We start from the raw sequence: 23,872 nt of genomic DNA on the forward strand, positions 1-23,872 counted from the left end.
TACCTTAAGAGATTTTTTTCTCTTTAGGAATTTGAGATTCCTGAGATCTATGATGGGTTGGAGACCACCTATCTTTTTGGAATCAAAGTATTTGGAGTAGAATCTAATTTCTTTCTACTAGTGGGGGCCATTAGAAGGGATAAAAAAAAAAAACCTCTTGGCAAAAGAGTTTGAGCTGTTTTGTATCTAGACAGGACCTTTTAAGGAATGCTTGGGAGTAGACCTGAAGTTTAATCAGTATCCTTTATGATTCTTAGTACCCACTGATCTGAGGGTTACTAAAGACCATATTTATTTATTTATTTATTTAATTTCTTTTCCTATACCGATGCTCAAGACTAGGTCTTATCGTACCGGTTTACAATGTAACTGAGGGGAAACCAATTAACATCAAGGTAGAAAGTAAAGTTACATTAAACAGGGAGCATAAAACCTGGGCAATGGAAGACAGTGCAGAGTTTAAACTAAGAAACAATTAGAGAGAGATAAATATACAAATCAACAAAAACTGTAAGATACAAAACATAGGTTTGTCCTAGGCAGTTATTAGCCTGGTATGTCCAGAGGGAGAAGGAAAGGGTGAGGTTGGGAGGGGGAAGGGATAGGGGAGGGGTGGGGGAGTGAGAGTCAGTGATGGTTGAGGAGATCCTTCAGCGGTAGGCTTCTGCGAAAAGCCAGGTTTTCAATTTCTTTCTGAAAGTTGAAACTACAGGCTGGTTAGCATCACCTCAGTGGTGGTAAAATTAATGGAGATTCTGCTGAAGGAAAGTGCAATCCGGTGGGTTGCTTGATCAGAAACAGCATAGATTCACCAGGGGAAGGTCCTGTCAGACAAATCTAATTGATTTCTTTGACTGGGTGACTAGAGAGCTGTTATCAGGGAAGAACGCTCAATGTAATTTACTTGGATTTTAGTAAAGCTTTTAATACAGTCCCACATAGAAGACTCATCAACAAAATGAGAAGCTTGGGAGTCATCTCCAAGGTGATGGTGTGGATTACAAACTGGTTGACTGATAGAAGACAACGGGTGATGATAAATGGAACCTACTCTGAAGAGAGAATGGTGTTAAGTGGAGTGCCACAGGGATCGGTGTTGGGACCGGTTCTGTTCAACATCTTTATGAGTGAATTGCAGAAGGGATAGAAGGTAAAGCTTGTCTATTTGAGGAGGATACTAAGACCTGCAACAGAGTGGGCACGCTGGAAGGAGTACAGAGAATGAGACGGGATTTAAGGAAGCTGGAAAAATGGTCAAAGATATGGCAGCTGGGATTCAATGCCAAGAAGTGCAGAGTCATGCATTTGGAGTGTAATTCGAAAGAACTGAATGCGTTGGGGGGTGAAGGGCTGATGTGCACGGAGCAGGAGAGAGATCTTGGGGTGATAGCGTCTAACGACCTGAAGTTGACAAAGCAGTGTGACACAGCGATAGCCAAAGCCAGAAGAATACTAGGCTGCATAAAGAGGAATATCTAGTAAGAAAAAGGAAGTGATAATCCCCTTGTACAGGTCCTTTGTGAGGCCTCACCTGGAGTACTGTGTTCAGTTCTGGAGACCGTATCTCAAAGGAGACAGACAGGATGGAGATGGTCTAGAGAAGGGCGACCAAAATGGTGGGTGGTCTCCATCGAATGACTTATGAAGAGAGGTTGAAGAACCTGGATGAGAGGAGCAGCATGGGTGATATGATACAGACCTTCAGATACTTGAAAGGTTTTAATGATCCATGCTCGTCAACAAACCTTTTCCACTGGAAACAATTTACTAGAACTAGGGGTCACGATTTGAAACTCCAAAGAGGAAGACTTAGAACCAATGTCAGGAAATATTTCTTCACTGAGAGGGTGGTAGATGCCTGGAATGCCCTTCTGGAGGAAGTGGTGAAGATTAAACTGTAAAGGATTTTAAAGGGGCAGGGGATAAACACTGTGGATCCCTAAAAGGCTAGAGGATGGGAATAAATAAAAAATGCTTGGGGGTAACCTGCTCGGAGCAGCAGTTACTACCTTGGGAAACTTGCTGGGCCGACTAGATGAATTATTTTGGTCTTTTTCTGCCATCAATACTATGTTAAATTGCTTTTTTGAATCGTTTGTCTTCTTTATGGACTCAAGTGATGAGTTAAAAAAAAAAAATAGATTTGCTAAGTTTCTCAGTTGCGGCAAATTTCTATTTCTCAGCAAAATAGAAGCACTACTACTCCAAAATGCAATACCCTCATTGATAAGTAACATAATCCACAAGGAATAAAGAACTTGCATTACATTATTAAAAATCTTTATTTAGGTTGGTCAGTACAGGTAAGCTAATATTGGAGTCACAGGTCAATATGCATAAACAGGATACAACAGTTCTTAAAACTGAATAACTATGCACACAATTCTTAAATGTTCAGTTACCTAGAGAAATAAAATGCACAGATGTATGATGAAAAACTATAATCAACACAAACTATTGCAGGACTCCTTCAAAAAGTTCAATTTCTTATAATAAATCTACTGTAAGACAGCAAACTTGGCAGTCAAACCCACAGCATACCATGACAAGTGTTTGAATGGGTCCAAGTACAGTGAGAGTAAGAATGCCCTTACACAGCACAGGTTCTAGATACACAGATTTGTACAGACATCATTAATGTTCAATTTTGGAAGTAGGTTTCACTTTCAACTTCACATTAACTCATATAAAAATAACTCGAGCCTACACAAATTTTTTTTTTTTTTTTTTTTTTTTAAGCAACTTCAACGTAATTAACTGTTAAAATTTCCAATTTGGCAGAGATATTACACAAAGCAAAATAAAAAAAATAAAAAACAAATCACACAAAAGGCAAAATTGTGACAAATTATGCACTATTTAAACTTTCTGGACAGTATCCCCACCAAAATTAAATGACACTGTATAAAAATTTTTGCAGAAAAAAATGTTACAAAACTGAACCATGTACATTTACATTAGAGTCCAAACCATTCTGAACATGACGGGAACTCAGAGTTCTGTTACCTTTCCCACTCAATGGCTTCTCCTCTTGGGGATCATGATTGGAGTCTGTGTCATTTGAATGGTGAGTGACAGAGTTTTCACTGCCTGTGGGAGAGTCTACACTCTCGTACCCAATACTGAGCTGATTTATGTAGCTACTACTGCCTCTGCCAGTTCTCTCTTCAGAGTGGTTGGAGAGTTTATTACTATTTCCTGGGGAGGAGGTAAAGTCCTCTTCTGTGCTGCCACCTTCCCTATAAAACCCAGACCCAGATGTCCTCTGATGGGAGGAGCTGCCATTGCTAGGTCCGTTAGTCAGACGGCTGCAATCTTTATCCAAGGCCTCTCCCTGGTCTGTGGGCTCAGAAACTGGAGTCCTGCTGGTACCTGGGGCTGAGGCCTGGGACTGCTGCTGCTGGGACAAAGACAACTGCTGACGAGATTCCTTCAGCTGCTGCTGGAGTACTAGGATGGTGCTCTGCATACCCTCTACCTCCTCATCAAGTTGGATGATGAAATCATTCAATTCTGTACAAAGAAATAAACCACAAATTTAAAAACATTTAATCAAACTGTATTGCAGACTTCCAGTTATCTAGAGAAAAATGGAGATTTTATAGGTTCCAATAAGTTTTAAAAGCACCAACAAAAAAAGCTGTTGATGTACATGAGCTTTCAACTGCAGCCCATTATAGCGAACGAGTGCTGTCATAAGAGTTTGACTTTTAAAATTATTTTTGTATGTTCACTATGTGTGCTAGTCTTAAACATACACACATTAAAATTTGGATCATAAAAATAGAATTCATATATGTACTGTATTCATTACAGCATTAATCTTACATTTCAAGTTTAAGGCATTGTGAATTCCAACAGAATTAATAATGTGCCAAAACAGGACATCATCACAAAACAGTTTCACTTAGTTTAGTGTGTGTATAGGTAAGACCCTAACTAAATTTCAGGATGATCTTCAGATAGTTGCAGCTGAAGTAACAAAAGCAGACAATTGTGAAAATGTAGTGGTGATTATTATTTAATCTATATAAATAAAAATGTTAAATATTTTGTACGTCGTCACTAATCTCGCCAACCGCTTAACCGAATGCGTTAAAATTTGCATACAACATTCAATTCCCATACGGGAAGGATCTTATACACTTACATTACATTTAGGTCACACCTGTGACAGGTAATACAAGTTTAAAAATTGCTTACACAAAACAGCGATGGACCCAAAAAACAGCAGGGTAGGCGATCCAGTGAAACCGTAGGCAAACAACAAGCAGGAGGATGCCAAAGAGCGTCTTTTTCAAACTTTAATCAAGGAGACGTCAAAACTCAAATAAAATTGCCCGACTCTGGCAGAGTTTCGCCACTTGCGGTGGCTGCCTCAGGGGCTGAGTAATCAAAGAACAGTGTTCAAGTGATGGTCCGAATAAAATCAACAGTGTGTATTCATATCTCGTATCTGCACCAACAGTGTTCGTCTCCTCTCAATTAGATTGGCATTTGCAATAACCATCAACAAAGCTCAAGGACAATCTTTACACCTCTGCGGTTTACATCTACAAACCGATTGCTTCTCACATGGACAATTGTATGTTGCATGTTCACGAGTAGGCAAACCTGACAATTTGTATATCTGCACTAACGATGGAACAATAAAAAATGTCGTATACCCACAAGCATTGCAAAATTAAACATATTACAGATATCCCCTGGCTCTGTTCTGTTTTTTTCAACTTAACCAGGCTCAGCCACAGCAACGCGTGGCAGGGTACAGCTAGTAGGTTATAAAAATCACCATTACTTTTCTACAACTTTGTCTTGACCAGTCCTCAACTGCAACTATTTGAAGTTCATGCCACAATTTAGATAGTGCCCAATGTACAGGATGTTCTTTGTGCTGTTGTAAAATTAAGATCTATGCTACAATATGCAGAGTTTAATAGGTGTTTTACATTGTTCTATACAGCTACAGAGTTATCCGTGAATATGCAACAATTGGCCATTCTACATTATCCCTCAGTATGCATCAAGCTAATGCAAAAAATTAAAATAGTTGTATGCTGCATCATCCAATGTCCTGAGCAACTTCTAAATAACCATTCATGTATTTTTATGACCACATAGTCTTTCAAAAAAAAACAAAAAACAGGATCATGATTAGTGGAATCAAACTGCACTCATTTCTGGCCCTCTGAACACCTATAGATGGACAGAAATGCTATAATGGCCAGAGTACAATGCTTGTTCTGCTACCATCCTTTTAAAAATACATCCTAAATCAATAACCTCTCTGGGTGCTCACAGAGTTACTGATGTACTACAACTGCAAAGGGAATTATTTCTTCTTTTAGGCTAGCAGGTTCCTTCTACACTAAGAATTCCAGCTTAGCTGGAACCTGTCTCTGAAGGACTATGGTGTCATGAGCTTTCGTTTGCAACTATCCAGAGTTTTTTCACCTATTTTACATCTTCATCTCTGCTTCCTCTCCTCCCCACAAAATAGTCCACCCATCCTGACAGTCCTCAACTAGGGGCCTTAAACCTAGCTAACAAGGACCCCATGAAATGGCACTACTGGCCAGACTTAAAATGTGGAACTTCCTCTTCCTTCCTACAGTGTCTGAACACTCCCTCTGCACCATCCCTCGCCGGCCCAGGATGCAGAAGATCTAATCCAGAAATCAAATCTAGTTCTGCATGGCAGTGTAGAGCATTGCCTCCAAGTCACCAAGCTGGCCAACTCATTTTGAACATAAATAAAGCTAAAGTTGCTTACTAATAACAGATGTTATCTAAAGACAATAGGCTGCAAGTTCTCACAGCTGGGCATCATCATCCCATGGAGCTCGGCCAGTAAAAACTACTACATAGCATCTAGAACCCACTGAGCATGTGCATGCAGTCTTGCGTCACGGACATTATGCGGGATGTCTTCAGTTCATGTTATAACCAATATTGAATAAGCAATCCAACAGCTGCCACAGCTTACATCCTGCCATTCTCTGAGAACATGTGTTATAGGTAAGCAACTTTTGCTTTCTCTTGAGGATAAGCAGCAGGTAATAGTCCTAACAGGTGGGGAATCCCTAGCTATAGACAGCCCCTAAACCAGACAAAATCATTGCCAATGGGCAGAAGTATTTTTGGGATCAATTAGCCACTTTTAGTTTCTCTCTCCCTCTTTTTTTTTATATAAAGAGAGCAGTCTGAAAATAACAATGGGCCTTAGGGGAATAGACTTGGATATTAAATCTTGAATAGAATCTGTAGGACAGATTGACCAAACCTACTGGTGTGCCAGGAGTCTATCTAAACAGTAATAAGATAGAAATGTTGGCACGAGCTCCACATTGCAACCTTGCAAATCTCTTCCATGGAGGTTGATTTTAGGTGGGGGCCACTGATACTGCCAAGGCTGTAACACTATGAGCCTTGACATGCTTTTCCAAAGTCAGACCTGTCTGGGCATAACAGAAAGATGCAATTTTTACATTGTACTAAAATTTATGAATACATGATTATTTACCTATCTTGCTGAACTGTTAACAGCATTTGGTGCATACTCTGACATCCTCAGCTCAGTACTCACCCATATGTGAGGACTACCATCCTGCTTGTCCTGTGAGAAAGCAAATGTTGCTTACCTGTAACAGGTGTTCTCACAAGACAGCAGGATGGTAGTCCTCATGAAATCCACCGCCGCCCCACGGCACCCTGAAAGAATGTTTCTTTAAATTACACACCCTAAAGAAATTTAAACCTTTACACCACCAACCTGACTTTTGTACAGTACTGCAAACTACTATATTCTCGAAAATTGATTATTGTAACTCACTTCTCCTAGGCCTTCCTAAAAACACTCACCCACTGCAGATCTTGGAAAACACAGTTGCACGAATACTTACAAACACACGCAGAAACAAACACATTTCACCCGTGCTCAAGGAACTGCACTGGCTACCCATAGCATCTCGAATCCAGTACAAAACTCTCTCCATCATACACAAGGCACTCCACAACCCTGAATTGAGCCGGTTCAATGACTCTAGTATTCCACCAACCCACCAAACCATCTCAGAGCCAATATCTTGCTTCCATATGCACCCCCTCCCCAAGAAACAACAATCTGGCTTCTACCAGTGCATGTGCTCTCTCCTTAGCTGGCCCTGCCCTATGGAACAAAATGCCTGTAGACTTCCGCCAAGAAGACTGCCTAAAAACATTAAAAAAAAAAAACTAAAGACATGGTTATTCGCACAAGCGTACACCTAATCATACACCCCCTACCCTCCCAGCACAGATCCTTGGGCTTCCTTGTTTCAAGATCTTCCTCATAGAAACATATATAGAAACATAGAAATGACGGCAGAAGACCAAACGGCCCATCCAGTCTGCCCAGCAAGCCACGCAGTTCATCCATTTTTTTTTCCCCACCCTTTTTCTCCCTCCCACCCATCACTATTGGCTTCCAGCACCCTCCGGCCCCAACTCCCTTCCAACCCTCCACCATGCAGAGAGCAGCGCCGTATCCGCATCCCAGTTAACATCCAGCTCAATCAGGGGTAGCAACCGCCGCAACAAGCAGGCCACACCCCTGCCCCATACTCTTACCCACCCCTGCTTTGTTTGTTTGTTTGTTTTTTTTTTTGGAGATGGCAGCCCTCTGTGAAGGCAGAACACCAACCACTGGCATCCCGCTCCGTGAATGCCTCTGTGGCTACTGCCGCTCCGTGCAGTGTTTTGCCGCCTGAAGGTGGAACACCAACTACTGGCCACTGGCATCCCGCTCCGTGAATGCCTCTGTGGCTACTGCTGCTCTGTGCAGTGTTTTGCTGCCTGAAGGTGGAACACCAACTACTGGCCACTGGCATCCCGCTCCATGAATGCCTCTGTGGCTACTGCCGCTCCGTGCAGTGTTTTGCTGCCTCCTCTTTATTTACGCCCACTAGACTTGATGGACCCACAGTGTTTATCCCACGCCCCTTTGAAGTCCTTCACAGTTTTAAACTTCACCACTTCCTCCGGAAGGGCATTCCAGACATCCACCACCCTTTCCGTGAAGAAATACTTCCTGACATTGGTTCTTTGTCTTCCTCCCTGGAGCCTCAGCTCGTGACCTCTGGTTCTGCTGATTTTTTTCCGACGGAAAAGGTTTGTCTTTGTCTTTGGATCATTAAAGTTTTTTAAGTATCTGAAAGTCTGAATCATATCACCCCTGCTCCTTCTTTCCTCCAGGGTGTACATATTTAGATTCTTCAATCTCTCCTTGTATGTCATCCGATGAAGATCCTCCACCTTCCTTGTCGCCCTTCTCTGTACCGCTTCCATCTTGTCTTTGTCTCTTTGTAGATACGGTCTCCAGAACTGAACACAGTACTCCAGGTGAGGCCTCACCAAGGACCCGTACAAGGGAATAATCACTTCCCTTTTCTTACTCGATATACCTCTCTCTATGCATCCCAGCATTCTTCTGGCTTTTGCTATCGCCTTGTCGCATTGTTTCCTCATCTCAAATAGCATTGTATTTTCATTGTAAATATCCCTAATCCTTAAGTTACCCTTACGTTCAACTTCCCTGTCTCCCATATTTATCATGCATACATCTAGGCTTGTACCCCGTTAATTTGTTCTATATATACCTGTTCTCTTGTTATATGTCAAGCGCATTTCATGTGCAGTTTTTAACGTTTAATGTAAACCGATGTGATATCCCAGATGAATGTCGGTATATAAAAGCCTCAAATAAATAAATAAATGATAAGGTTTGTGATGGGACTAAGTAGGATTTGTCGTAGTTGACTAGAAATCCTAGCGAAATCAGGGACGACAGAGCAATTTATTGAGTAGGAGCCCTGATCATCCAATCGTCTTGAGTTCCGCCACCATTCATTGAATCTGTTCGCCGAATAGATTGTCCCCTATACAGGGCAGGTCGGACAATCTATCCTGTACTTCAGGGCGAAGATCCGAAGACTTGAGCCAGGCCCATCTTTTCACAGAGATTGCTTCCAGGGTATCTGCAGCTGCTATGATCTTATCTCATGCTTGCCCGCCTCAAAACCTTTGTTTACTAGGGTTTGAAGCTGTTCCTGGAATTGCTGTGGCAGGGACTCTGCAAAGTCCTGTATCTGCTTGAATAAGACCCTGTTGTACTGGGTCATATACAGCTGGTAAGAGGCAATCCGAGAGATGAGCATTGAGCCCTGGAAGACCCGGCGACCATTTGCATCTAGAAATTTTTGCTCCTTGCCTGGGGGAAAGGAAGTATGAGGTTTTGATCTCTTTGTTCTCTTTTGGGTAGATTCCACGATAGAGTGGTGATCCAATTGAGATTTTTGAAAACCTGGGGCTGTCTGTACCAAATAAGTGGTCAGCCTTCCTGCTGACTGGAGCAACAGAGCCAGGGTGTTCCCAGTTCTTTTTGAGGAGATCCAGAAGAACTTGGTGAATGGGGATGGAGGTAATTTCCTTGGGAGCATCCAGGAATTGCAACAACTCCATCATTTGGTGCCTGTCATCGTGCTCGGTCTGTAATTGGAAGGGAACCAATTCAGACATCGCCTTCACAAAGTTTATGAAGGAAAGGTCCTCTGGAGGAAAACGCTTTCTGCTTTCAGAAGGAGAAGGTGGTGAAGGCAAGTCAGTGGTGTCTGGTGAAGAATCATCTGTCCAGGTATTGTAGAGATCGGCATCTGCCCCTCTAGGAGCTCTAGGGGGACGGGACAGTGGAATCCCTGAAGGTCCTGGTCTAGGCTCCAAAGGAATTGAAGGAATAATTGGAGGCACCGATGAAGCCGCCTGACGTATCGGCATAGATGGCTGAGGCATCGGTAGGACTCCCGATGGAGGGATGCGGAGCGGTGTTTCTCCTCCCGATGACAAGGTAAGAGGAGAGGGCACCAGAGCCAGTGACCTGGGATCCGTCGGTGGAAAAGCGGCGATGAGCGCTTCCATTTTCGAGAGCAGCGGTGCCAACGCTGCAGGAATCAGGTCAGCGGTCGGTTCCATGATCGGTACTGGTGTCGGTGCCAGAGGAACTTGGAGTCGATGCATCGCCTTGTCGATGGCCTCCTGAACTAGCAGGTCCAGTTCTTCTCGGAGACCTGGAGCAAGCAGCCCCGGCTCCAGAACAGAAGAAGGAGGCAGAGGCATAGCCGGAGGGACCACCGTTAAAGGCGGAGTCATGGTTCCCAATCCCCTTTCGGGTGAGGGTTGCCTCGGTGACCCGGTCGCCGAAAAGGTCTGTGCCTTTTCTGGATGGGGATTCTTCGACGGCGGCTCAGAAGATGGCGAGGTTGATGATTTCACTCCCTCGATGGTCCGAGGCTTCCGATGTCGATATTGCTCTCTATGATCCCCTCGGTCCTGAGGGGGAGTTAAAGGCCGAGAAGTCGTCGATGCCGGACTGTCACAGACTGGTGGTCGTTACAGGCGTGAAGTTGACGGTGCCGGTTCTGACGACGTTGATGCAATAGAAGGCGTCGGGGTTTGAGCACAGAAGAGAAGTTCCATCTTCTCCATTCTGGTCTTGCGACCTCTGGGTGTCATTAGGGCACATTTAGTGCAGGTCAGGACATTGTGCTCACATCCGAGACACATTACACAGACTTTATGAAGATCTGTGATGGACATGGTGTGATTGCAGTCCGGGCACCGACGGAACCCCGAAGCCATGGTCACTCGTGCCGGGGTATGGTCAACTGCCAGTAGGCCGTGAGGGCCAAATTTGACGGGAATCGACCGAAAACAGGTAAAAAATTACCGGAGTACCGCGGAGTGAAAAATTCGAAAGAGAGACCCCTGTGGGGTATGAAACTTTTTAGTAATTCCGTGAGGAAAGTTCCTGTCAGGAATCTCTGTGGAGCTCCTTAACCGCTTGGCTACTGCTGCGCAGAAAATAGAAAACTGAAGGGGTACCCCTGCTGGCTGCAGGGTTAGTGCCATGCTAGGCATGCCCAGTAGGGGCCAGTCAAAGTTCTAGAAACTTTGACAAACGTGTTCTGTGATTGGGCTTCATCCTGTGATGTCACCCATATGTGAGGACTGCCATCCTGCTTGACCTGTGAGAAATTTAACTTTCCAGGTCAGATATTTTAGCTCTCTCAAGTCTAATGGATCAAAGGGAACTTTCATCAAATGGGCGAGTACTATGTTGAGGTTTTAACACACAGTGGAAAGTTTGATTAGAGGCTTCAACTGAAGCAAGTCCCAAATGAATATGACAATTAAAGGTTATATGGAGATGAGTTTACATGGTGATAAGCGCCAACTGTAATGAGATGAACCCCAAGTTAGTCTTCAGACCAAACTCCTGTTTGATTTGCTTGTGGAATACTTTCTAGATGCCAGACAAATCTAAGACACATCCTGAGATAATTTACATCCAGGCTGTGAGGGCTAGGAATCTGATGTTTGGATGATGAAATCAATGTTCCCTGGTGCTGAGAGCTGGTGAATTGACCAACCTAATTACTGCCTCAATCAATAGAAAGCTATGAGAATCATAGTTCCCAATCTTTAGCAAGGTTTTTGCCAACAGAAGAATTGGAGGATATGCATAAAGAAGACCCTCTCCCCATTTGAGGGAGAAGGCATCAAAGGCTAGTTTGCTTCAAGTTTCTCTTCTAGAGCAGTCGTTCAGGACATTTTTGTTCAGAGGATACACAAACAGATCTACCATGAAAGTTTCCTACTCATAGAATATCTGTTTGCCTCTTCCCTGTCCAGGGACAATTTATGTGGTTCCAGGACCCCAACTCAGTCTGTCTGCCAGGACATTCTTCTTGCCTGCCAACTGCATGGCCCTTATGATTATCCCTTGAGAGATGGCCTAGACCCATATCCAGACTGCTTCTTGACAAAAACAGTACAATCTTGTGCCTCCCTGCTTGTTCATGTAGAAAACTGCTTCCTGCTTGCCAGTAAAATTTTTTAGACAAACTGATTTTTGAAATAAATTTCCTAGAACTAAAGATGAAATGCTATCTGATGAAACTTTTCCTGAGGAGACCAAATGCCCTAGGTATGAAGCCCCTCCACATGGGCTGCCCAACCCAAACTGGATGCATATGTGATTAAGCCAATTTCAGTTGGAGGAATCTGGAAGGAGATTGCTCACTGATTTTATGGAACCTCCTTGCTTGATAAGCTCTTGATAAAAAAATAGTCTATGGACTGAACTGTGAGTTTTCATCCTGTGTAAGTCCCTGGTGAGATGTCATCTGGAAAACTGTGCACAATTCTGGAGGACACATCTTCAAAAGGATATAAACCGGACTGAGTAGGTCCAGAAGATGGCTTCTAAAGAGGTATTTGTTATAAAGCATATATAAAACAAATAAAGCTCCTATAGCAGAAGTGGGCAAACTATGGCCTGCAGACCGAAAGTGGTTCATCAGCACCTTTTTTCCAGCCTGCCCAGCTATTCTTAAAGTTCTATTATCTCCAGCTCACAGATACTCTGACCTGCCACTCAGCACGTCATCAAAAGAGACATTTCAGGCCTTTTTCACACACTCCCAACACTCACTTATACCAACCCCCTGCCCCCCACACACACAGTCAAATGTTTCCACTAACTGTGTGTGTATTTCAGTGTTGAAATGATTTAAGAAATATCAGTTAAGCTTGGTCTATTTTTAGGTTTGTTTTCTATTTCTCTTTTTTTCAGGGAAGCCCCAGTCCCCTATAACAATGCGAGTCACTAATGTCCTGTTTTCCACACGTCATATCACTATCCACCACTGACTCCAGTGTGTCAAACGCCGCCTCAGAAATATTTAAAACATATTTCATCTCTTTTAGTATGTTTCATTTACAGTATATTTCCCCATGAAAAGCTAGTAGGATGCTGTGCAGCCACTGAGCATTGCACACTGATAAACCTTTCTCCCAAGAAGTTCAAGGGTAAAGGAATCCTTCTCCAGCGGCACAGGAGTGGGTTCCAGACCTCTTGGCCTGTTTGAAAGCAAAATGACTGACTGCTGCTTCTCAAATCAAGGAACCTTTGGGACACAATCTTTACATCTGACTTATTTACTGTCAGAGTGGGAGTTCTCCCACATTCTCATCAGAATTGTAAATCTCATGGGCACCGCCATGATTTCTTTTGGGTAGTCCACACACTGAAGAATATCAAGCATTTTTGCCCTGTACTTTTCCTCCTCCTTTTAACAAAATCAAAGGAGAAGTCCTCCAGAGGAAAAACTCTTCCTGTGGAGGAAGGGGGGTCTGAGAGGAGACCTACTGATTCCTCCTGATCAGAATAGTCCTCAGATCCATAGGCATATCTCTAGGAGTACTCAGATTGAGCCAGAATTATGAATTGACTGTTCAGTCTGAGTTTGCATCTGACTAGAAGGCAAGGCCTCAGTGAGGGTATCCTTGTCTATTGGCATCTAGATCCTAAAATAATTTACCACCATAAGGATGCTCCCCTCCCCCACCCTTCTGATGCACTGGAAATTGACACTGCAGCGGCTGATCTCGATGCCTTCCAGGAACCAACACGGAGTCCCTTTCGCCACATGCTAACAGAGACTGAAGCAATGGCTATATCTCTGCACAGAAACGAACCATGCTGATAAACTGGCACTTGCAGCTCTATGATCCAGCAGTGCATGGATCTACTTCTCCAAGTCTTCCTCAAAAATTGCCAATGCCAATATAACATGGGAAGCAAGTAGATTGGTTACATCTTCTCAGGTGGCTGGCATCCAAGCCCCTGGATGCTATTGTGATTCCTGAGACCAATGTGAAGGTGAGCTTCTCTCCCTACAGGAATGCTTTGTAGGACTTAAGACCACAGCCAGAATCTCTCTGCTCCTGGCATCATGCACCGATGAGAACTGATGCCAATGCTTCTTAATCTTCACCCAATACCAAGCATTAGTGCTCCTCAATAAATGTACCGATGAAGCTGAATCCTTTGCTTTCATTGGATGGGAGGAGTTAGATGATGGTCTGTCTCCTTGGCCTTTATATGCTGTCAGAGTTGAGGGAGAATAATGTTTTCTCAATAATAATGCATTGCCAGAGTCTGGTGCAGCTCCTGGGCCCTTTGATTCCAAATGGGCCAGACTTAAAGAGCTTTTCCATGAGCTCAAGGTGGGAACTACATCCTCTAGGAGTCTTCCTACATTTGGAGCATTCCATGTTATTTCATCCCCCAGGCAAGGTATATGTTTATCATGGGGATCTGTGACAGATATGATATATCCATACAGAATCATTTATTGAAGCCACTAGTCATCTTCTGCTTCTTGGACACTGGTCAAAAAATTAACCAAGCAAAATCAAGACACTATTATTCAAAAACCTGACCGATACCGCTCAATGCACTGATACTGATGCACCCTGTGGATGAGGAAAACCACCAAACAAGTCTATATAGTTAGCTTAATAGGGGTAGAAGATGGTGAACTAGGAGACCTGTGACAAACACAAGCAAAAGGTTTTTCTATCAGAGAGAGGACAGAACCACAACCGTTAGGCTCTATGGAAAAATTACAACATATGGGGCCCCAAGAGACATCTATCACACGAGACAACATGCACACACAGTGAAGCATGTCAAAGCTTTTACAGAAGCTTTGCTGTAATTCTGACTGGTCGGGCTTCATCAGATATCACCACCCACCTAAGAGGACTTACATTCTACTTGTCTTCAGAGAAAACATTTGCTTCACCATAAATGACAAACTTTATGGTCTGTCCAAAGAAAGCAGCATAGTAAAATGCATGCAGCCCAGTACAAACGTGTGTGAGCTGCATATCAACAAAATATGAAAACTATTTATCAGAAAAGCCCAAATTAGGATAGTCAAATTGGTTGATATTGGCTTTTCAAGTGAATTTGAGCAGCTGATACGCAACCATACAGAAGATTTAACCCTAGTTCTTCCAGATGTTTTAATTACAAATGTTAAAATTCTAAAGTAAACACATACAACCACCAACCAAGGAGTTTCCCTTGAGGAAGCAGATGATGTCAAACTTTCCCTGTCATGTTTGCTTTTGGATTTTAAACAAACTTAAACCTACAATTGTGCATTATACCAAGATATACACTATACTTAAAAGATTAAGTAAGTTTATCACATTAAGAACATACTGTGATAGGTTAATTTAGGTGAAGTGGGGTAATTAAAAGAACTTGGGGTTTTTATAAAAATTGCAAAATTAACTTATGTACTATACTACATAAAATCTGACAATCAAATATTAGTGCATTATGACAAGGTAGGTGATTTGGTTATAAAACATATGTATCATGAAAATGCTATTGTCTCATATGTATCCCAATGAAGAATGGCTTGTTTTCCCTTTTTAATTCACAACTAAAGTAACATGTTTCAAGCCATTCTGGATTTGCTCTAGTCTGGCCTTGAACTGCTAATTTCCAGAAACTGCTCTTGCCAAAGCCTCCAGTAATCTATTTTTGGACAAGCTAAGGACTTTACTCAATCCTCATCCTCCTTTATCTATCCGCTGCTTTTGATACAGTCGATCAACACCTACACCTTGACATGCTATACTTGATTAGATTTTGGGACTCTGCTCTATCCAGGTTCTTTTCTTACATTTCCCATCGTACTTTACCGTATCCTCTGGTGGCTTTTCTTCCACCACTATTCCACTATCAGTCAGTGTGCCTCTGTCCTAGTCCTTCTCTTTCCTATCTATACTTCTTCCCTTGGCATCTGATCTCCTCCAAAGGTTTTCAGTACCACCTTTATACTGATGACTCCTAGATCTGCCTAAGTCAGAAACTTCACCACAAATCCAGTCCCAAATTTCAGCCTGCTGGTCTGACATTGCCACCTGGATGTACTCCCACAATTTTAATTTTAACATGACCAAGATGGAACTTGTTTCCTCCCAAAACACGCTTCCCATCTTCCCTCTTTTTCTGCCTGTGGCTAGCACTCCCCATTTTCTCAGCCCATAATCTTACTGTCATCTCTGATGCTCATCTCCCCTTCTCTATGCACATTCAAAATACTACTAAAGTATATCAGTTTTTCCACTATGACATTACTAAAATCTGTCCTTTCCTTTCTGAGCTTGTTACCAAAATGCCCATCCAATCTTATTCCTGTTAGACTACTACAACTTGGTCTTTGTATGCCTCCTGCCAAACAGTCTTTCTCCACTGAAATCTATTCAAAATTCAGTTGCATGACTTATCTTTCTTCAATATCACCATGAAAACCCTCTTCTCAAGTCACTATATTGGCTTCCGCATACAGTTCAAGCTTACCCGCCCATAAATGCATTCATTCTGCAGTTCATTATTATCTTCACTTCTCCCTACTCCCTTCTTTTGAACTCTGTTCATTGGTCAAGTTGCTCTTATCTGTGTCATTCTCCGCGATCAACTTCAGACTCTGTGCTTTCCACCTTGCTGTGTCATATGCTTGGAATAGACTTCATGAGTTGGTACATCTGACCATATTCAAATGCATTTAAAAATAAAAATTCACCTTTTTGAAACTACTTTTAAATCTCTGCTACATAGGACTTACAGTCCAGTCCTATGTAGCAGAGACCATCTTTTCTGTGCGTCTGTACTTCATGTGTCTAGTAGCGCTTTAAATATGATAAATAGTGGTAGTAGTATTTCTGATTTGTTTTTATACTGACATATTTACCCAGATTGGAACATTTGTCAACCAGTTGGCTCCTTTAAAGTCATCAGCAGCATACCCACATGCATTTTCATTTCTTTGTTTAAGTACTGGGAAGGGTAATAAACCAACTTCAAGTACTCTCTGATTATGAGTACCTTAACAAGCAAGTACATAGGATCATAAGTTGTATGAAAGTGATGTACAATTGGGTGATAACACGTAACTAGCTACCATTCTCCCCCCCCCCCCCCCCCAACTCTAACACCACTGGAAAGCATTACAAAGTAAATATTACTATTGCCAACAGTTTCATTCATCTTGCTTCTTCATGATAGCAGGCCAAACATTTAAGTGTCAAGAAACTAGTCATGTTTTTTGACAAACGAGTCTGTGACAATATAAAATGATGAATGAAATCAGTCTTAAATCTGTCATCTTAAGATGCAACACATTTTTCTAAATGTCTACCATCTTCTCACTGTGGATCTATGTGGTCAGAGGTTATTCTGCCTTTATGAGAAATATACTGAACAGCTACACAAAGTAACTTTTTGTTTCATTTCCTAATTGACAGTATCTATGACTGGCCAACAACCATAAATGGTGGAAGAAGCCAATACAACAAAGCATAAAAAGAAAACCTTACCATCCTGACTGCTTTTAAGTTCCTCACTATATTTCTTCTGTAAAGCCAACTCTGCCTCAAGCTGTGCAATGCGACCCTGGGACAGCTGCCTCCCAAGCTCTTGATTTTCCTGGATAAGCATTCGACACTTCGCCATTAACTTTTTACCTGTTTGGCTGTAAAGGAAAGAGCCAGTCATCACAAAATGAAGACAAAACCTCCGTAATCTTCCATGATTACAGCTGTAACACCAAAAAAAAAAAAACAACCCCATTATAACTGTCATTATTCAAGGAACACTATGCCTCGAGATACAGGTCATGGCAGAGTGTCTGCCTATAGTTACCCCATACTCTTCCAAAGCGTGTCAGTCTTCTGTATGTGTGGCTGTTCTGAAAAAGTTAAAGGCAAATCCTAGCATTGTAAATTTGCTTTGGTTATATACACTTATTGTAGCAGACTCAAGTGGCTCTGTTATCTTCATCAGGTGGAATGAGGAAGAGGAAAGCTCAGACATGCCAAACTGTAACGAGTACCACAAATAAAATATACTACTTACATGAAGGTGCCAAGGACACTGACAGCCCTATTTCGAGTTTCTCCCATTTTATATCTGTGGGGAAAAAGTTTTTCAAAAACAGAGCCAAAGTCTAATCACTAGGAAAGTGATAAATGTTGCTGTATACTCAAAAGTAAGCCTTCCTTTTACAATACAACATTTTAAAGGGCTCCTAAAACCCAAAAGAATGTTTTCTTCTGAGCATTGCAGTCTGGATGCCACCAAGACAGTAAGACCCTTCCATATTATTAATTTGACAAATTCTGGGATGAGCAAAACACTTCAGTGATGAAATGTCAGCATGATAGGCTGTTAATTCATTTTAATCCTGGTAGTGCCCATCTCTTCTATCCTATTCTCACCACTGCAATTTATGTGTTCTTATGCAATACGTTTCCATGTATCATAAGATCATGATAAATAAGAAACCATGCTTTAACACAAACATCTTGCAATTACCACATGGTGAAAGCTTTCATGGTTACCATGATTTTTCAAAGGAATTAGGAAGTATAGAACCATAAAGTATGCCAGGAATTTGCATATGTAGTCCTGGTGGCAAAAATTAGACTTAGTTGATTTGAGATATGTGTAACACTATTCAGCAGCATCTCAACATGCCCTATATGCAACTTTAACTGGTACAGCAGGATGCATTTTTCTTCAAAGGAATTCCACACTCTTGTTATTGACCATTAGATGCTGGAGAAAACCATGAAAAGATGTGCATTTAAATCTCTGATTACCTTATTTGAAACTTGCCATTACTCTTTTTCACCGGAGACCAAGAATCAAAGCCAATAGTAACTGGGTGCTGAGATATACACATACTAAAAATGCCCATTAACCACCACAGGATTCCCATTATTAAATATGATCACTACGAAGTGTTCTGTAAATTGTATGCTTTTAATTAAATCAAAGATCAATTTACAGAAAAAGCAGAGATCAAAAGTGTTCAAGAAAATAAAACACTAAAAGCTTTTCCCATAGTCTTATATAAAGAATAGCATAAACAACACTGTAATTTTATCAGTTTTAGAAATACCACCAAAAAAATTCATATGAGCCAAAGATGGAAAATACAGAATTTTTTTATAACTTATTGTATTTTATCATCTTTGATTGTATCAGCTTCTCACTATATTGTTACGATAGGAATCAACAAGGAAAACAAAGGTCATTGGGCATCTAACAAAAGTTATTCATCAAGGGGCTCATAACAGCACAGACCACAAGATATAAGGTGCGAGGTCTGGTTAAAAGAAACCACTCTTTTATATACTTTTTATACTATCCAGATTTTTGAAAATTCTCTGGCTTCATGACAAACCAAGAGGGTTCAACCAAGCTCGTTAACAATTCTGTCCAGAACTTGCTCTTACATTTTCACTGACTCCTGTAGCACCAGATCATTTATTCTTTCAAAAAAAAAAAAAAAAAAAAAACACAGCAATGATTTATACCAGGACAGAGAAAAGACAACAATCCCACTGAAAGTGATGGTAGCAAGATCAGGAGATACGAGAACAGCATGGCTGAATTGGCATAAGATTCACAGAGAGAAAATAGGAAGGCAGCAAGACTTAATAATGCTGTCACATCAAGAATGTTACAAGTCTGTGATGCATCCTTAATGATATTATGACCGACTGGTCAATTGGTTCTACTGTGATAAGGCTATGTGGTAACCATTAAAACTACAGTAACATCACCATCTACTGTATTATGGTGTTGAAGGATAGGAAAATGTCAATTATACATCTTTTGCAGTACAATTTGTACACATTATTTTGGGATGTATATTTATGCTGAAAAGGGACTGCCTAGGAATACTCGCTAAATTTTTCTGGATTCTTTTTCAGTTGCAATACCTTTTATTAGGCACATGTAAGATTGGTAACTTCTTCAAATGATCTGAAGAAGGGACCTATGTGGTTATGAAAGTTCATGTGCATCATTTTCTTGGGCTGATTCCTAGAAGATGGCCCAATAAAAAAGGTGCCATAGCTTGAAAGAATCTAGTTTCCTCCAGGACAAATGCAGGTAACTAGAATGTGTTTCCCCCAAGATGACATTTTGCATTCTGGAAGATCATATTGGTAAAACAATTCAGCATGTAATAACTGAACATATGGAAAGTCATAAAAATTTGTACAAAATGCAGTGGTTATGAAACTAGAAAAAATTATGATAAAAACAAGAGTGTGAAATACCTTTAATTCATCCAGTTGTCCAGATCCAGGATATGCTTGGAAATAGGATGCTGCACCTCATAAGATTTATCCTATATATTTCTAAAAATATTATATACAATTTCTATAATTTACTGATAGTGCAACAATGTAAAAGGAAATCAAGACTAAACTGTTGCAAGATTTTCATTTCCACTTCAGACTTACTGAAAAGGTGGCATGTAGACATGGATTTTCTTCCACTTTAAAAATCACTATTTGCCCAAATATTCTTTTTAACATTGTAGAACTTTGAGATGATCCTGTGCCCTGAATGAAAAATTGAGAATCACCCTTTTATTTATTTTTTTTTTTGGGAGTCAAATATCAAAATGGCTTCATCTTTTTTTTTTCCAGTTCTCTGGCATTCCCTAACACCTAATCACAAATCAGCAACATTTATATTACAAATTATATCATCTTTATAAAAAAACATGCAGTTTATAATGTTCTTCATGATACTTCTGATACAATTTCTCTAGCATTAGTAGGCCCCACGTGCAAAAGACCATAACAGATCCAAGGTAGGAACTGGCACAAGCTTGAATTTTTAACATGGACAACATGAGCCTGAAATATAGGCACTAAAAAAAATAAATTAAAAATAAATATTTTAAATCCTGTTACAGGAAGCAAGCACACTGCAAAATTCTACAATGTTAAGTCAGGAAACTGGTAAATTTTAAAGAGGAGAACAGTCATGCTTATTAGATCACCCCTTTTTATAGTTAAGACTTATTGAAAAATGCAACACATTTTCCCAGTGATTAGTTTATTTAATAAAAACAAAACAAAACACTCTTGGGTGTGTGCTCTGGTCACTTTCAAAAGGAAACTTTGGTGATACCCATTTGTGGTTACTCAATGACTTCCTGGTAATGTCTCCAGTTTACTATTTCATGTACTTTTAATGCATTCCACTTCCAAGAAAAAAGAAAATGTAGCTCATATTGTGTCCTTTGCTGAGCTAATGTAATAGCAGTAAAATTATATCATGAAAGAGTTAACTATTTACTGAGGACATCAGGTCAGGAATAGATATAACAAGGTTGGTACTATAATTTTGTTATACAGTAACAATGTAATAACCAGTATTCTAAGCAAGTGTGACCTGGAAGCCATGGAGCATATATACAAAGCAATCTACAGGTCTTATTTCGGCAAAGCTACAAATGACCAAAGAGACATTTTGAAGTTGCCAGTAGTATGCACATCCTCCAACATAAAGAGTGAATCTTTGAGCAACTGCTCATTTCCAAATGGGCTCCATTTTCAAAAAAATTTCCCCCCACCCTCCCTGTATTCTTTTGAAAACAGGACCATGCGTTTTGGTATGATATCAGATGACAAAATGTTGTCATATGTGCAATATACAAAAGTGTGCCACTTTTCCTAACATCTAGTTTTTTGTTGATCTGATCCTCTGCCAAAAATCTTCTGATAGTAAACAAGTTCAAAGTTGCCTAAAAATAAAATGAGGTTGCTAGACATTTACACTGTTAAAATTGAGGTGAAAGGCACTACAGGGTCTTGACTGCAAATTATCATGCAGGAAGACAGCCAACTTCATAACAGAAGAAAAATGCTAATTAAATTACTACCATCTTCTGGGTGATATTATAAAAGGTAATACAAGGCTTAAATTCATCCCTGTAATGTTTATAAATCAAAAACTGAACAATGAAATATATGCAGCACTAAGATGTTACAGTCAGTGTCATCAGTGAATTCTTGGGTACATCATCTCCCTGTGCCTCAGCTTATCCAACTGGATCTGGCTAAAAACAACGTTGTTGCTTCTCCCCTGGGAAGATTTCATGCAGCTCTGGAGCCAGAAATATGTAGACTGGTCATCTTCCCCAGAGGTATGACAAGAGAAATGCATTAAAGTCCTGTTTGGATGAAAAGCACTTAAAACCAAATAAATCTACATAAGAACTCATCAGTTTAGTGAACCTGCTGGTAGAATATGTCAATCCAGAAAAGCCCAATTAGCTTTACTACCTGTATTATAATTTACATAATGACCTATTACACACTGAATGATTTTTACTGTTAAAAACAGGTATCTCAAGCTATCTGTATTATGCGAAAAATCCTTCTGTACATGTAATACTGTTTAGCAAAAAGATGAAGTGATACAAAGAAAAATATAAACATGTTATCTTCCTATTACAAAATAAGAGTCCTATGTAATAAAGGTTTTCTCCCATTTTGTGACAGTAAAAAAAAAAAAATACTTAATATATAGGGCCTTTACTGCTTATAGATTTGGAAACACTAGAGCCAAAATTTGCATGCTGCAAATTAAAAATATATAAAATAAAAAAGCAATCTCACATGAACTTTTCCATATAGTATTTCCTGCAATTGTGTTTCTATATATAATCAGAGGATCACAGATTATATATATTGTTTTTTTGTTTTGGAGGTGGCCTGGCAAAACACAAGGCCTCTTATAGAGACTGATTCACTAACACATTTCTCCCATTCTGGGTTATGGAAAATGCCTTGATGAATCAGGCCCATAGTTTGGCAAAACTGCCTCTAGCCTAGAAATTTCTGTAACGAATCCAGAATAAACTTTAACACCTCTGTCAAACCCAACTGAACAATTCCACTCTTAAAATCGAAAGATCAGTCTATTAAAAATGTGAGCATACAAAAAGCCAGAGTTTATGCACTCTCAGCCTAGCTATGCTCATATGTTTTGCAGAGTTTCAAACTTACAATAATTTTAAGAATCCAGGCCATTACTTATTTTCAGTCTGATTCATATTGATTTTGTACTTTTTCAGATTAAAGAAAAAGTATACCAACAGATTTAAAATCAAGATAGAGGGCGTTCACAAACCTATCCGGGTGATTCCATATCCATTTGGGTTTTCTGGAGATACACAATGAATATGCTCAAGATAAATTTGTATATTCTGAAATGCAAACATTTATCTCATGTGTATCAATTGTGGATATCCCAAAAAACCAACTGGCTATGGGGTTACCTGAGTAGCTCTGGAAAGCCCTGGGACCTAGTACCTATATCTTTGCTTACCTGTTATATAACTGCATCATGTTCAGTAAAGCACAGTAAATGCAGATCATTACAATAAAATCCTGAACTGTGATGGCAGTTATAATAATGCAGTGTGTAGATGAAATTAAAGCAGAATTACTACCTTTTTCCCTTTTTGAAATGATTCAGTCCTTGTTTTAAAAAAAATTTCTATTTTTTTTAGTACATTTTAAGAAGAAGAATTTGAGTCCCCCATTCCGCATACATAAAGAGGGCCCAACATGAACAGCTGCACAGGTAGGATTACAAATAAAAATATTTGTTATTCAGAGCTTGAACAGAAATCCAGTGGGAGCCAAATAGGAAGGGAAATTTTCAAAAAGTATTTCCATGGATGAAACAAAGAAGAGGAAAAACCTCCTTTGCTTCTGCAGAAGAAAACTTGACAGAGGAGACTCACCCTGAGTGGCTATGGGAAAACGTCTGCACATGCTCAGAAAGACTCTCTCAGCTCTGATACAGCATATCCATTTTGGCACCCTCGGATAACCTCAGCCACTTGTGTAGCTGAATTTGTTTCTGCTTGTCCACAGAAAAATGGCTAGTTAAAATATGTACATAAACCTAGACATGTCCTGTATGCATGTAACTTTACTCTGACTGAGGAAAGGCATTCCTGGGGCCAGAGAGTTAAAGTGAAAGTATGCTCATTTTCCTTTCAAAATTGGTATAACATACGCATATTTCTGCCAGCTTTGTGTGGGCTGTTACAAAATTACCTCTTTGATGAGGCATTTTGAGTCTGCCCTACTT

At 40.4% G+C, this 23,872-nt stretch overlaps 1 protein-coding gene across 2 annotated transcripts in view; it reads right to left on the reverse strand.

The window, feature by feature from the left end:
- Positions 1-2,263: 2,263 nt before the first annotated feature.
- The window catches only part of WTAP (WT1 associated protein), a 158,974-nt gene continuing 137,365 nt past the window's right edge, over positions 2,264-23,872 (reverse strand). For both annotated transcript variants that reach the window (XM_029596689.1, XM_029596688.1), the window contains exons 7-8: positions 17,275-17,429; positions 2,264-3,513 (exon numbers count right to left, since the gene is read on the reverse strand). In XM_029596689.1, the coding sequence (XP_029452549.1) occupies positions 2,930-3,513; positions 17,275-17,429 (739 nt within the window). In that variant the 3' untranslated portion in view covers positions 2,264-2,929. The remainder of the gene's footprint in view (positions 3,514-17,274; positions 17,430-23,872) is intronic.

The sequence above is a fragment of the Rhinatrema bivittatum genome, chromosome 3 (genome assembly GCF_901001135.1).
Source record: "Rhinatrema bivittatum chromosome 3, aRhiBiv1.1, whole genome shotgun sequence".
Lineage (NCBI taxonomy): Eukaryota > Metazoa > Chordata > Amphibia > Gymnophiona > Rhinatrematidae > Rhinatrema > Rhinatrema bivittatum.